Source organism: Pteropus medius, unplaced genomic scaffold, assembly GCF_902729225.1.
Source record: "Pteropus medius unplaced genomic scaffold, Ma_sr-lr_union100, whole genome shotgun sequence".
NCBI classification, from domain to species: domain Eukaryota; kingdom Metazoa; phylum Chordata; class Mammalia; order Chiroptera; family Pteropodidae; genus Pteropus; species Pteropus medius.
The window spans coordinates 7926777-7940797 of NW_024349519.1; the positions used below are offsets into that span (position 1 = coordinate 7926777).

The 14021-nt window shown below is 33.5% G+C and overlaps 1 protein-coding gene across 1 annotated transcript in view; it reads right to left on the reverse strand.

Moving 5' to 3' along the window:
- REDIC1 (regulator of DNA class I crossover intermediates 1) overlaps window positions 1-14021 on the reverse strand; it is a 53742-nt gene that overhangs the window by 26603 nt on the left and 13118 nt on the right. The window contains exons 7-9 of the mRNA XM_039882859.1: window positions 11833-11948; window positions 1299-1825; window positions 570-639 (exon numbers count right to left, since the gene is read on the reverse strand). Coding sequence (XP_039738793.1) covers window positions 570-639; window positions 1299-1825; window positions 11833-11948 — 713 coding nt within the window. The remainder of the gene's footprint in view (window positions 1-569; window positions 640-1298; window positions 1826-11832; window positions 11949-14021) is intronic.

A 14021-nucleotide genomic window follows, 5' to 3' on the forward strand; every position in this document is an offset into this window, starting at 1 on the left:
TTCAATTACCAAATTACATTTGAGTAAATCACAATTACTACCTAGAAAGTTAGGAGTATTCCGAAACTACAAGTTCTGTGTAATTAGCTATAACTGCAGTGCCATAAACTATCAATATGCTTCCTTGTACTATTAACGTTTTAATTTTATCACTCTCTTTTTCTGATTCTATCATAACCAAGCAACCATCCCATGGAAAGCTGTCCAAAGTTAGAAAATATGCTTATCATGCCATTAATCATTCCTATACATGTGATCTTTCCATTTCTTACTGTAAATTAATAGATTAATATTCTGGAGGACATATAGTTTCTTGAACACAAAAGTCAGTTTCCTTAAATCTAATTAACACCAAGATTCAGATAAGAAGATTCTTTTGTGCTGGCAAATATGAACAACATACTCCCAAGTAGGGTGATGTAACTAAGATTCTGACAACTGGTTAGGCTTTTTTGAGGCCAGTCTGCCCATCCTCAGACAGCAATATGCCTATCTCACTTTGCATCAGTTCAACTCTTCAACATGCATTATTCTAGATTCATATTCCCTAGATTCACCTAAAGACTTACGTATGGTTCACTGGATATTTCTGGATTTCTAGCTGTGGTGTCTTCTCTTGGTAATCCATTTCAAATTTTCCTTTTAAAAATAAAAGTATGCATTAAAATAAAACTTCAGCATAGACTTTTTTTTTATTTGAAACTTATTAGTATTATCCATGTCAGCACCGAGCTAATCAAGAAGGGAAGGTTCGATGGTGAGACACCCAGTTGGAAGAATGAACAAAAGGCCGACATGAGAATGAAATGGCAGGCACGAACTTTATTGTGGGGAGTGCACTTCTATTGGGGGGCAGTGCGGTATTGTGTGCACTTCTGCTCCCCTTCTGTTTTCCAGGGGACCGCATGGCTCCACACAAAGCAGAGTACAATAGTGGCATTCAGCCACACATGCGTGATACAATAAGCTGAAGTATGTTTACATATTTTAGGCGCAGGTGCCCTACTACACTAACGTACCATTCTAAATCTGGGGTCTTATTTCTAGCTGTGAGCTTGGATTACAGCCAGACCTGGGACCCACAACCTATATGGAGGGAAATCCCTGATCCACAATGTCACATAATAGAATATCATTCTATTTTTAATTTCATATTCCTCTAAATATATACACACACAAATACACACATGTGCATGCGTATGTATTTACTAAACATATATATTTAGTAAAAATAAATGTACTAAAACTGAAAATAAAAAACTCAATATATTATTACATTTTCCATGTACAATACCAACCTTTTTTTTCAGAGCTGGGTGGATAACAATCCTTCTCAAAATATGTACTAAGATTGTTTCTTTCATCATTGCTGTACTCTTTCTGATAGTTCTTGTTTGGTTGGCACTTTTCCGGATAATCTGTATTAAAGTTAAAATTACTAAAGGTCAACTCTGGATCTGTAAAAATACTTCTAATGCATCTACCAGTGGAATGGTTTTTATCAGAGCTAGTGACTGCACAGATATCTCCCATTCTTTCATAACCACACTTGTCAAATGTTTTCTTTATCCTCTGTTGATCCATGCTTAATAAATTGATCAAATTTTCATTAATAAGAGGGTCCATTTTCTCTGGTAGAAGGCTGGAGGTTGGCTGGTTCATATCTTCAAGAAAATTTGAAACTTCTTTTCTATTTTCTCCCCAAATATCTTGTACTGATTGTTTTTCATTAATGGAGTCTGACTGTCTTCTCTCATCTGTGCTTCCAAAATCTTCACCCATAACTACTGCACATCTTCCAGTGAGAAAATTCCTATTTCCTGGACTTTGGGATTAAAAAAAAAAACATATTTAGCAAAAAAAGGATAGAGCATTTTCATTTAGAAACTCTTAAATTCTTAGAGAACATATTGAGCAGCTATTAACATTTGCCTAGACTATTTTTTTCAAATTTAAATAAATAATATTACTTCAGGTGGAAATTTGTCTAATGCAGTCCTGTAATACCTTAGTGAGTATAAAAATAATCTACACTTACTTTAGTATCTCAACATAAAAAATTAGTACGTGGTTCAATTTACTGTTATATTCATGACCAAAATACAGTATGTCCTGTGTAATAATGTCTAGCAAATAACCTAGACAACCACTATATGTCACTGATGCTCCATTTAACCAGAGAAGATATTTTTAAAGCTGTACAGAGAAAAATTATCCCCAGTGTGCAAATAGTAAATCAAATAGTTATGAGGACACTATAATAGATATTTCTCAACCTAATAAGGATATAAAAACACCTCTGATGGTCTCAAGGATGATCAATATAGATGCAAATAAATAATAAAACCAAGAAATAAACTGAATTAAATGGTTATACTATTAACTTATATGTTCCCTTCCAATGAAGAAATCATAACTCCAGGTTATGTCCAATTTGTATATAAGAATCAAAGCTATCATAGAAAATAATTAGAAATCAAAATATTCTGGATTTTGTTGCCACTGTCTAGAAATTTGAGATTGGGTTGTTCCAGAGACTGGAAATACCAAAGAAATTTAGAAAAGAAACATAGACTGCTAAAACTCTGATTGATTTCCAATTTTATTTTTTAAGTTACTTATTATTTAATCAACAGGTATACCTGCTGTGTTCTAGGCACTGTGCCACATGTTGGAGAAAGAGAGATAAAATAATTCAGTTTGATATTAAAGAGAGAGATGTTTTTCAGTTCACAGATCATGATCCTACACTGTTTCTCAATATGGGTCTTATTGATGTTTTGGGCAAAATAATGCATAACTATAGTATACAACAGTATTAACCATTACCACCACAGAAGTTTCTCATACTCTAAATAAGAAAATTCATGTAAAAGTGCTTCAAAAGTTAGAAAACATACTACAACTGTAAATCATCATTTTAATAAGTTATTTTAAGTATTGTGATTCAGGAGAATCATTCATTGAGAGATTTGAGCATAGAGAAATGTACAGTGCAGTTATTTCTCACAAGAAAGTCTAGAAGAAGAAAAAAAACTAGAAAGTGATAAATGCTAGGCTACAGTCAAGTAATACAATAGTAAATAGAAAAAAAAAGGAAATTTGTTTGGGAAAAATCAGGCAGATAGCATTTGAGTTGGGGACTAAATGATGGGAAGGATTGTTACTTGCAGAGATGACAGAAATTATACTAAAAACTTAAGTCTTATTAAGACAAATCAATCCAACTTCTTTATTTATTCTTTCCTACAGATAATATAAAATTCAACAGATACTTAATATATGCCTACTAAGTGGTAGGAAGGCAATACAGCTTATATTCTAGTTAAGAAAAACAATAAGATAATTAACCATTAATAAGTAACAATGAAGAAAAGAAAGAAGTATACAAATAAGATAATTATAGCATTTTACATGTGCTATAAGATCACGTGATGGAATTTGTGTTGGAGGTCCTGTTCAGATAATTTGGCCAGGAAAGTCTCTAGTAAGAAAGTGATAAATAAACTAAATATACAGAATGGTTAGAAATGTATAGAAAAGAGTAAGTATATTCCAGGGGGATGGAATAATAAGCACAAATGCAAGATTTGCAGCATGTCTGAGAAACAAAAAGAAGAGAAATAAAGCTAGAATAGAAAGAAAACTTATTACCTAAGTCTTAAAAGATAAAAGGGCCTAGATTATGCAGAGATTAATTTTTGAAAAGAACAATAAGAAATATGGAAAGATTCTAACTACAAAAGTAAAACTGACTTGGTTTTTGCCTTGAAAAATATCAATCTGACTGCTGGATAACTATGAACTTCAAGACTTCCACCTGGACAAAATGAAGTAAGAATGACAAGATTTATCCTCCTGTCTGACAAGTTAAAAAACAAAAAAAATATATATAAAACGATGGTTTTTAGACATGGGCCATCAGGTAGAACAGGATAACGATCTCTGACAGAGAGAAAACAAATGAGATAAACCTTATGACTGTTCCTACCTTAATGCCTGAAGAGAGTATTCAAGCCACAGAATAGAGACCAGAGCCCATAGACTCCCTTTGTTGAAGAAACAGAGCTGGGGGTTCAGAGAGATAAAGAAGATAGAGTTCACAGGGCAGAGTACCACGAAGGAGAGTGCTTCAAAGAGAGAGAGAGCTCCAGAGATCTAGAGTTTTCAAATCTTTAGGTAAGTAGCGATCAGCACATGCATCTGAGGTAATTACCTAAGGCTGGGAAAAGACCCACCCAAGAAGAGAAGTTGGAACAATTCGAGGAGTGCTCACACAGGGAAGGGAAAATTTTGTGTTCCTACCAGAGTTAAAAACCTTGTAATTCAAAGGACATCAGAGAATACTTAGAAAGGTACTGTCTTAGCCATAGACTGAAGACATATCTGGTCCTGCTTAACGAAAATTAAGGCCAGACTCAATAAGATCATTCTATTTCCAACTAATTGAAGTGTATCCCAGAACAAAGCTTAGGACAAACTTATACAATTACAAAAATTGCCAGAAACCAAAAAGATAAAATTCGCAATGTACAGAATCCAAACAAAATTACCATGAAGTCAAAGAAGCAGAAAGTTACAAACCATGAGGAGAAAAATCAATTATTAGAAATAGACCAAGAAGGAAACAAATGATATAATTTGTAGACCATAACATTTAAAAGAGATAAAACCATATTCTCTATATTCAAGAAGATAGAGGAAAGACTGAATGTATTGAATAGATATATGTAAGACATAAAAAAGTTAAACCCAACTTCTAAAAAGAAAAATACACTGATAGGTTTTATGAGATTAGACAAAAGAAGATAGTGAATAGAGATATAGCAATATAACCTATACAAAATTAAATATGAGAGAAAAAAAGATTGAAAATAAACAGAGCATCAGTAAACTGTGACACAACTTCAAGTGGACTAATTTACATGTGATTTGAGTCTCCAAAGGAAAGAGGAATCAGAAAAAATATTTGAAAAATTAAAGGCTGAATATTTTTTCCAATGATAAAAACTTTAAGTCCACATATCCAAGGAGGCTCAACACAGCCCAAACAGAATGAAAATGAACATCCTCATCAAAGGATAGAATCCATGGTAGAACATCGAAGATAGAATGATTTTTTAAAAAGAGAAAAATTTTATATATATATACACATATATTTTTAAGATGACAGGAAACTTCTTATTGGAAACAATGTAAGCAGAAGACATCTTTCAACAATAAAGGCATATAGATATACAAAAGATGAAGGAATAACCATAAGACCCACACTACAAAAAATATTAAAGGAAATCTTTTTAACAGAGGAAAAATGTCACCAGTTGGAAATCCAGATCTACACAAAATAATGAAGATCACCAAACATGAAAATTTTGTGCTTAAATATAAAAAACATGCTTTCTAATTTTTTTAACTCTATATATAGTAAAAAGAATATATTACTGGGACTTCTAGTCAAGATGGTGGAGTAGGTAAACTCTGTGCTCACTTCATATCAAAATTACAACTAAATTATAGAACAACTATCAGTGAGAACCCTCTGAAGACTAGCTGAAGAGAATTCCTATAACTGATCTCATCTGATCTTGGAAGCTAAGAAGGGTCAGGCCTGGTTAGTTCTAGGATGGGGAATTCCTATTACTACAGATATAAAGAAGCCACCTATAACTAGTGGGAGGGGCAAAGATGTGGAATAGGAAGGTCTGACACCCACATGTGGCAATTAAGAATTGAGAGGGATATTTTGGCTGCAGAGGCCGCCCTAAGTGAGGGATCCCAGACCCACACCTGGCTCCCCAGCCCAGGGCTCAGTGCCATAACATTTCACTGTGAAAACCAACAGGGATTGCATCTGCGAAAGACAAACGGCTGCAGAAGACCAAGACACACTGCTCTTAAAGGACAGGCATACAAACTCATTGGCTCTAAGCTCCAGCACAGGGGCAGCAAGTCCAAAAGTTCCAGGGACATATGGGGAGAAACTAAATTGACTAGATTCAGGGCAAGGGCTAGAGTTTGTAAATGCCATTGTTCTTTTGGTGAGCTCTTCATTTGCCCAGCTGCCCAGCGCAGGTCAGAGCCAAATCTGTCCTCTCCATTAAACTGGCTGACACTGTTCATCCTGCCCCACCAACCTACTCTCCAGGCCCAGAACTATTCCAGTGGCTCCTCCACAAAATGGACTGTCTCAGCTTGCAATGCAGACTTTCCCAAAATCTCTCAGAGCTACACAATGCCCCGCCTCCTCCGCCACACAAAAAAGCAGAGGCCAGCCTCAGTATACCCAGTAGCTCTTCCTTAGTGACCCAAGCACAGCATAAATGGCGAAGGGTCTCAACTTGCAATAACTCCAATCAGGTGGCCCCAAGCCTAGCATAAGCAGTGGCCAGTCTTGGACTGGAACACAGTTTCAACAAGGCAGCCACAATCCCAGCATAAGTCACAGATGGTCTCAGCTCATATTGTGGTGTCCATCAAAGGGCCCCAAGACTGGCACTAATGGTGGCCAGCCTTGGTTCATAGCATAGCCTTTCTCAACTGCCTCCAAGCCCAGCACAAGCAGTAAACAACTACAGAACACTTTGTAGCTCCTATCAGGTAGCCCCAAGTCTGGCACAAGCAGCAACTAACCTTGACCTACACCAGAGCACCTCCCAGGAGGCTCCAGACCCAACACACCTGGAGGTTGGCTTCATACCACATCAGAGCACGACCTAACCAGATCCACAAATGAAAAGGCAGACTCAGCTGGCACCACAGCCCTGATAAAAATGACTCCCACTCCATAACATAACAGCTAATCTGCTGTAGTCACAGCAAGTCCTCACAGCCAATCAGCTTGAGGGTCAAGCCCACCCACTGACATGCCAATAGCAGGAAAGGCCCATCAACAGGAAGGCACACACAATCCACACTGGGTACACCCCTAGAGCATCATGTTCAATTGACCAAGGATACTATGCCACTGGGCCCACAGGACACTTTCTACATAAGGCCACTCTATCAAGACCGGGAGGTGTAGTAGACCTACATAATACATACAAACACAGGGAGTCAGCCATAATAAGGAGACAAAAAAACATGTCCCAAATGAAAGAACAGGACAAAACTCCACAAAAAGACCTAAACAAAATGAAGACAAGCAATCTACAAGATCGAGTTCAAACGCTGGTTATAAGGATGCTCAATGAACTTAGGGGAAGAGTTAGATGAACTCACTGAGAACTTACGCAAAGTGATAAAAATCGTAAAAAAAGAACCAGTCGGAAATGAAGACTACAATAACCAAAATGAAGAATACATTAGATGGAATCAATAGCAGATTAGATGGAGCAGAGGACTAAATGAGTGATTTAGAAGACAAGTAGTGGAAAACACTCAATTGGAACAGCAAAAAGAAAAAAGAATTTTTTAAAAATTAGGATAGTTGAAGGGACCTCTGAGACATCAAGCATAACAGCATTCACATCATAAGGATACTAGAAAAAGAAAAGAGAAAGTGACTAAAAATCTATTTGAAGAAACAGTAACTGAAAACTTCCCTAACATGAAAAAGGAAATAGACAAGTCCAAGAAGGGCAGAGTCTCAAACTAGATGAACCCAAAGAAGTCCAAGACATCATAATTAAAATGTCAAAAGTTACAGATAAAGAGAATCCTAAAAGTAGCAAGAGAAGAACAATTAAGGGAGCTCCAAGCTGATCTTTTTAATAGGCCAGAAGAAAATGGCACAAAATATTCAGAATGATGAAAGGCAAAAATCCACAAACAAGATTACTCTAATCAGCATGGCTTTTAGAATCGAAGGAGAGATAAAGGGTTTGCAGACAAGAAAAAGCTAAAGGAGTTCACTGCCACTAAATCAGTATTATAAATAGAAAAGATGAAAAATATGAGTAAGAAAATACAGGAAAGGAAAAAATATCTCACTGTCATAGGCAAACGCTTGGTAAAAGCAGTAGATAAATCAACTACAAAGCCAGTACAAAGGTTAAAAGACAAAAGTAGGAAGACAAAAACTGCATAATTACAACAATAAATATAGGGATACACACAAACACATATACATACAGAAGAAGGAAAAACTGACGACAAAAACAAATATGGAGAGAATGAGTAAAAATTGTAGTGAATTTAGAATGTGATCGAACTTTAAAACAGACGGCTATAAACACAGTTTGGTATATATGAAGCACATGGAAAACACAAACCAAAAATATATAAGAGATATGCAAGATATAAAGAGAAAGGAATACAATCAGAACACTATAGAAAGTCATCAACATACAAGAGAAGGGATCAAGAGAATAAGAAAGCAACAGAGAACTACAAAAACAATCAGAAGACAATAAAATGCCAATAATTGCATACCTATCAATAATTACTTTAATTATAAATGGACTAAATGCTCCAATCGAAAAATATAGGGTAGCCAAATGGATAAAAAAACAAGACCCATACCTATTCTGCCTACAAGAGACCCACTTCAGATTTAAAGACACACAAGACTGAAAGTAAAGGGATAAAAAGAGATATTTCAAGCAAACAGAATGGGAAAAAGTAAAAAGCTAAAGTAGCAATACTTATATCAGATATAATAGACTTTAAAACAAAAACTGTAAAAAGAGACAAAGAAGGGCATTTCATAATGATAAAAGAATCAATACAAGAAGATATAACTTGTAGATATCTACATACAACATAAAAGCTCTAAAATATATATATATATATATCTATATATATATAGAGAGAGAGAGAGAGAGAAAGAGAGAGAGAGAGAGCGAGCTATAAAGGGACAGATCAATAGTATTACAGTAACAGTATGGGTCTTTAAGACTGGCATTAATGGATAGATCGTCCAGACAGAAAATTAACAACAGTGACCTTAAATGAAACATTATGACTAGATGGACATTTCACCTAAAAGCAGAAGACACATTTTTCTCAAGTATACATGTAACATTTTCCAGAAGACACCACATGTTAGGTCACAAGAAAAAAAGAGTAAAATTAAATACAAAGAAAAAAGACAAAAGGAAATAAAGGTAAGAGCAAATTCAATGAATAAGAGAAAAATAAGAAACATGTGACACTGAAAGATGATTCGGTGAGAAGATAAAATGTGTCTCTACTCAAGAATGACCAAAAAAAGAGGAACTATAACTTACCATATTAGTAATGAGAGAAAAGACATCACTACAGATGTTAAAGATTTTAAATGCATAATAAAGGGATTTTATGATAACCTTTAAGTATTTTACGATAACTTTAAGTCAATAAATTCTACAATATAGAAAATAAGATCTATTCTTTGTATAACACAAACTACCAAAGCTCATTCAAGAAAAAAATAAATATTAGCCTATACCTAATAAAAAATGGAAAGTATAATAGTAAAAAAAAAAAAAAAAAAATTCCCATAAAAAGAGCTCCATACCAAGTGGGTTCACTGATGAACTGTACCAGACATTTAAGGAAGCAATTATACCAATTCTAGACAAACTCTTTCTGAAAATTACACAGGATGGAATACTTCACAACTCATTCTATGACATCAACATTAGGCTGATATCGAAAACCAGACCAAGATGTTACTTTAAAAAAATGAAACCTAGAAAATAATCCCTCATAAAGATTAACGCAAAAACTCCGAACGAATTTTAGCAAATCAAATCCAAGAATTTATAATAAGATAGCACGTTGTGACCAAGTGGAGTTTATCTCAGGAATACAAGAGTTGGTTTAACATTCAAAAAGTAACCAATGTGGAGAAGGATTTCTGGAAAGATAAGAGTGAACCAGACAACTCTTGCAAAAACAACCCTTTCAGAATCTGGGGAAGTGACGAAAAACATCCAATAAACTGAGAAGCAGTACCTCAAAAAAAAAAAACTATTAAACCTTAGTTGGAACTACTAGTGGGAGTCTGTGTAGAGTTTAAGCTTTGGTTTATTGCCTTTCTTCCACCCCCAGCTCCATGGCTGGTAGCTCCACCAGCCAAGAAGTCTAGGGAAGGGGGTGGGGGAGCCCTATCTCAGGGACTTTGTGAAAAACAATCATTATCTTGGTGGTAAACATTGCCGTTGCTTGAGGCCGAAATATATAGAGCATATGATAAATTCAGACCCTTATTCACATGATGAATTCGCGCCATATATAAAAATTAACTCATAATAGATCAGACCTAAATGTAAGATCTAAAATGACAAGACAGAAGAAAACATGAGAAAATCTTTATGACCTTGGCTTAGGTAAAAATTTGTTAGGTTTGACACCATATGCATGATTCATAAACAAATAGTAATAATAGATAGAATTTCATAAAAATTAAAACCTTTTTAACTTCAAAAAGATACCGCTAAGAAAATGAACAAGGCATTTCACCAAAGATACACTAATGGCTAATAAGCTCATGAAATGATGCCAACATTGTCAGTCATTAGGGAAATGCACAATTAAAATTACAATGACCAGAATGGCATAAATTTTAAAAGACTGATTGTAGCAGTGTCGTCAAGGACATAGTGCAACTGGAACTCTCATACATTTCTAATAGGAATGTAAAATCATACAAATCACTTTGGAAAACAGTTTGCCAGTTTCTTGAAAAATTAAACATACACACACTATATGACCCAGCCATTGCACTCGTAGATATTTACCCAAAAGAAATGAAAGCATAAGTCCAAAGACTTCTACATAAACTTGTATTGCAGCTTTATTTGGAATAGCCAAAACTGGGGGAAATATACAATGTCCATTAACAGATGAACTGTGCTATGTCGATATGATGGAATACTACTCAGCAATAAAAAAGAATAAACTATTGATACGAACAACAAATAGATGAATTTCAAAATAATTACACTAAGTCAAAGAAGCTAGACCAAAAAAAGAACATGCTGCATGATGTGACTTACATAAAATTCCAGAAAATAGACTAATCAATAGTGACAGAAAGCAGATCAGCAGTTGCCTTGGGATGGAGGTAAGGGATGTGAAGTGGCCAGAGGAAAGGATTACAAAGGTGCCTAAAGAAACTACTCGAGATGATTAATACCGTGTTCATTATATTTGACATACGTCAAAACTTATCAAAGTGCATATTTAAGTTCAGTGTATGCTGATTATAATGAGGACTAAAAGGAAACAAAAAGAACTTTTATGTGGCATTACAATTTTCCAACAAGAGGAAGTGGAGGCTTAGATTGAGATAGAATCATAGAGATAGAAACATGAGTAAATAATTTTAAAGTTTATTAGAATACAGAATTGACAATACTTGTTGGTGAAACAGATATTGGGAGTTGAAGAAAAGGAAGGAATCAAAGACGACTTATTTTGTTGAATGATAAGTGAATAGTGGTGCCATTTACTAAAATAAGGAAGACTGGAATAGGATTACAGAGTCAAGGTTTTTCACAATTATGAAGAGTGATTCAAACTGGTTTTACAAGTTTAATGGATTTAAAACAATGAACCAGAATTTATATACAGATGTCAAGAAAATAAAAGTAGGGCATGGATCAACTGTCACAAATGGAAAAGAAGTTAATGTGTTTATGATATAGAAAAAGAAAACTAGTAATTCATGGAGATTATAAGAGATACAAAACACCCTAACCTAAAATATTTTTTAAATAAATAAAAAGTAGATGTGCACATTAGAAAAACTATTTTAAATAAATGCTATATTTTACTTCTAGCGGGTTTTTTTCCCTAGAAGCATTACTTAGGTCTGTTTCCATTTCTAACTAAAAATATGTGTCCATTAAAATCAAATAATTCAAAGAAAGAATGCCACAGGTTATTTCCTTCCACATCTTTGCTCACCTGTTTAATCTTTTGAATAATGTTCCAAATTGTGCTGTTTTATATGATGAACTGAGAGCATCCTGATTTTCATTTAATTCAGAAACCAAAGAATTAGAACAATTAACGTTACTGAGCTGGAATGAAAAAAAAAAGAAAGAACCTGCCAAAATGGTAAATGTGCATATATACAATTAAAATTATTTACCATAAAATGCCATTTAGGTGGACATATGTTTAAAAATGTATATTTTAGTCTAAAATAAAGTAATTCTGTACTTACCGAAAACAAAATACTATTCCAACAATGAAAGCAATATCAGTATTTGAACAATTGTTAAACTAATAGAGTTGGTACTATGGTGAGCTAACCAATTTCTTAGAGGTTTAAAAAAAGATTAAATTAAAAATACCCAGGACACCAGGATCTTGAGTTAAAAAAAGAAAAAAAATTTTTAATTTTTACATTCTGAAATACATCTGCTATAGAAAATACCAAGAAATGACCTTTTACTAAATTTAATAGAGTTAAAAAATAAAATTATTAAAGGTTACTATACCAAAGTACAATGGTAGCGAGGAAAATGTTTATATAAACATTATGTCTTGTCAACAGAAAATAGTTCCTCCCAAGGAAATAGCTGTACTTATCTTGGTTCTTCCATTTACTGAGTAATTTTACAGACTGCTACTTTAATCTTTCTGATTATCAGTGTCATTGAGTACAAAAGGAGAGATTATGTAAAGACTGTTGTGAAAACAAATGAGATAACCCATCTATTTATGTGGAAAGTATCCTCTAAATGTAAGATATATTGGCCCAAAACTAATCTACACAGCAATAATAATTTATATATCTAGCACATTTTATTAATAAGCCATGAAACAAAGAAATGAGATGTCCAAAGACAATCAATGACAGAAATAGAAAAAAAAAAGAGGAACAGAAAAAGATACTGAAAATCTTTTTTAAAAAATCTAAAGTTAGGAAGAACTGAAAATAAAGTCTCATAATACATCTTGGCCTCACAGAGACCCTGACAGAGTGCAGACAAAGTCATCTCTTAAAATGAGAAACACACAAAAGAGAATACTTTATATTGGCTCAATACTACTTCTCTAGGGACAAATGAGATCCAGACCGTTTTTTCTTCTAGCTTGTCTTTCAACTCATTTTCTTTTGTATTTTATAATTTCATCTTAATTCTCACTTTTCTTAAAATCTCTCCAAATAAACTATTACTTCCCTAATACTTCACAGTGTGACATTATGCCTTAGGGACAATAGCCTCTCTTTTCTTTCTTCTGCCATATTAAACACACCATTATACCCTTCTGGAAATAATCACTAACCTACAGTATACAAGTAGAAGATTATTTAAGTACAGATTACAAAGATTTTCATCATTTATCCTATAAACTATTTAACAGAGCCAGAATGAATTATAAGCTGATCTAGGATGCAAGTTTTAATCTCATAAAGTATAAACTAAATGAGTAATTAAATGTTTTTCATTTCATCATTCAAAAATCAGTAGGTCTTTAATAAGGCTAGTACATATCACTGAAATATAATACTTCATTTTCTCTGAAAAATAGAAAACATACTTAATACTTTAATAAAATTTAATTATATTATATATAACTATAATTTACCATATTATATATAACTATAATTCACTTAATTATAAGTTTATGAATTTATAAATTATAAATTTATGAATTATACATAAATATGGCAAAAAACACTACATGCTAAAAATGGAAGAAATTCAAAACTGCATATTTCTGTTAACAAGACATAATGTTTATATAACCATTTTCTTCACTACCATTATACTTTGGTATAGTAACCTTTAATAATTTTTTTAACTATTAAATTTAATAAAAGATCATTTATTGGTATTTTCTATTTCAGACATATTTCAGAATTTAAAAATTTAGATGTTTTAGAGAACACAATGATCAAAAAACATTTTAGCACTACACATCTCCAGCTATTAAATTATTTGTATAGTTTTAATTGAAGTGCATATAACCAGTCCTCATTTGTCAAGTCATAAAAAGAACCAAGAACCAAGCCTTCCTAACTCATACTTTAACAGACTACTATGACATCACTGAAATTATATATTGCTATTCACAGGACCCTTTACATGTCATGCCTACTAGGCCGCCATGACATCACCAACTAGTCATTTACAGTGATT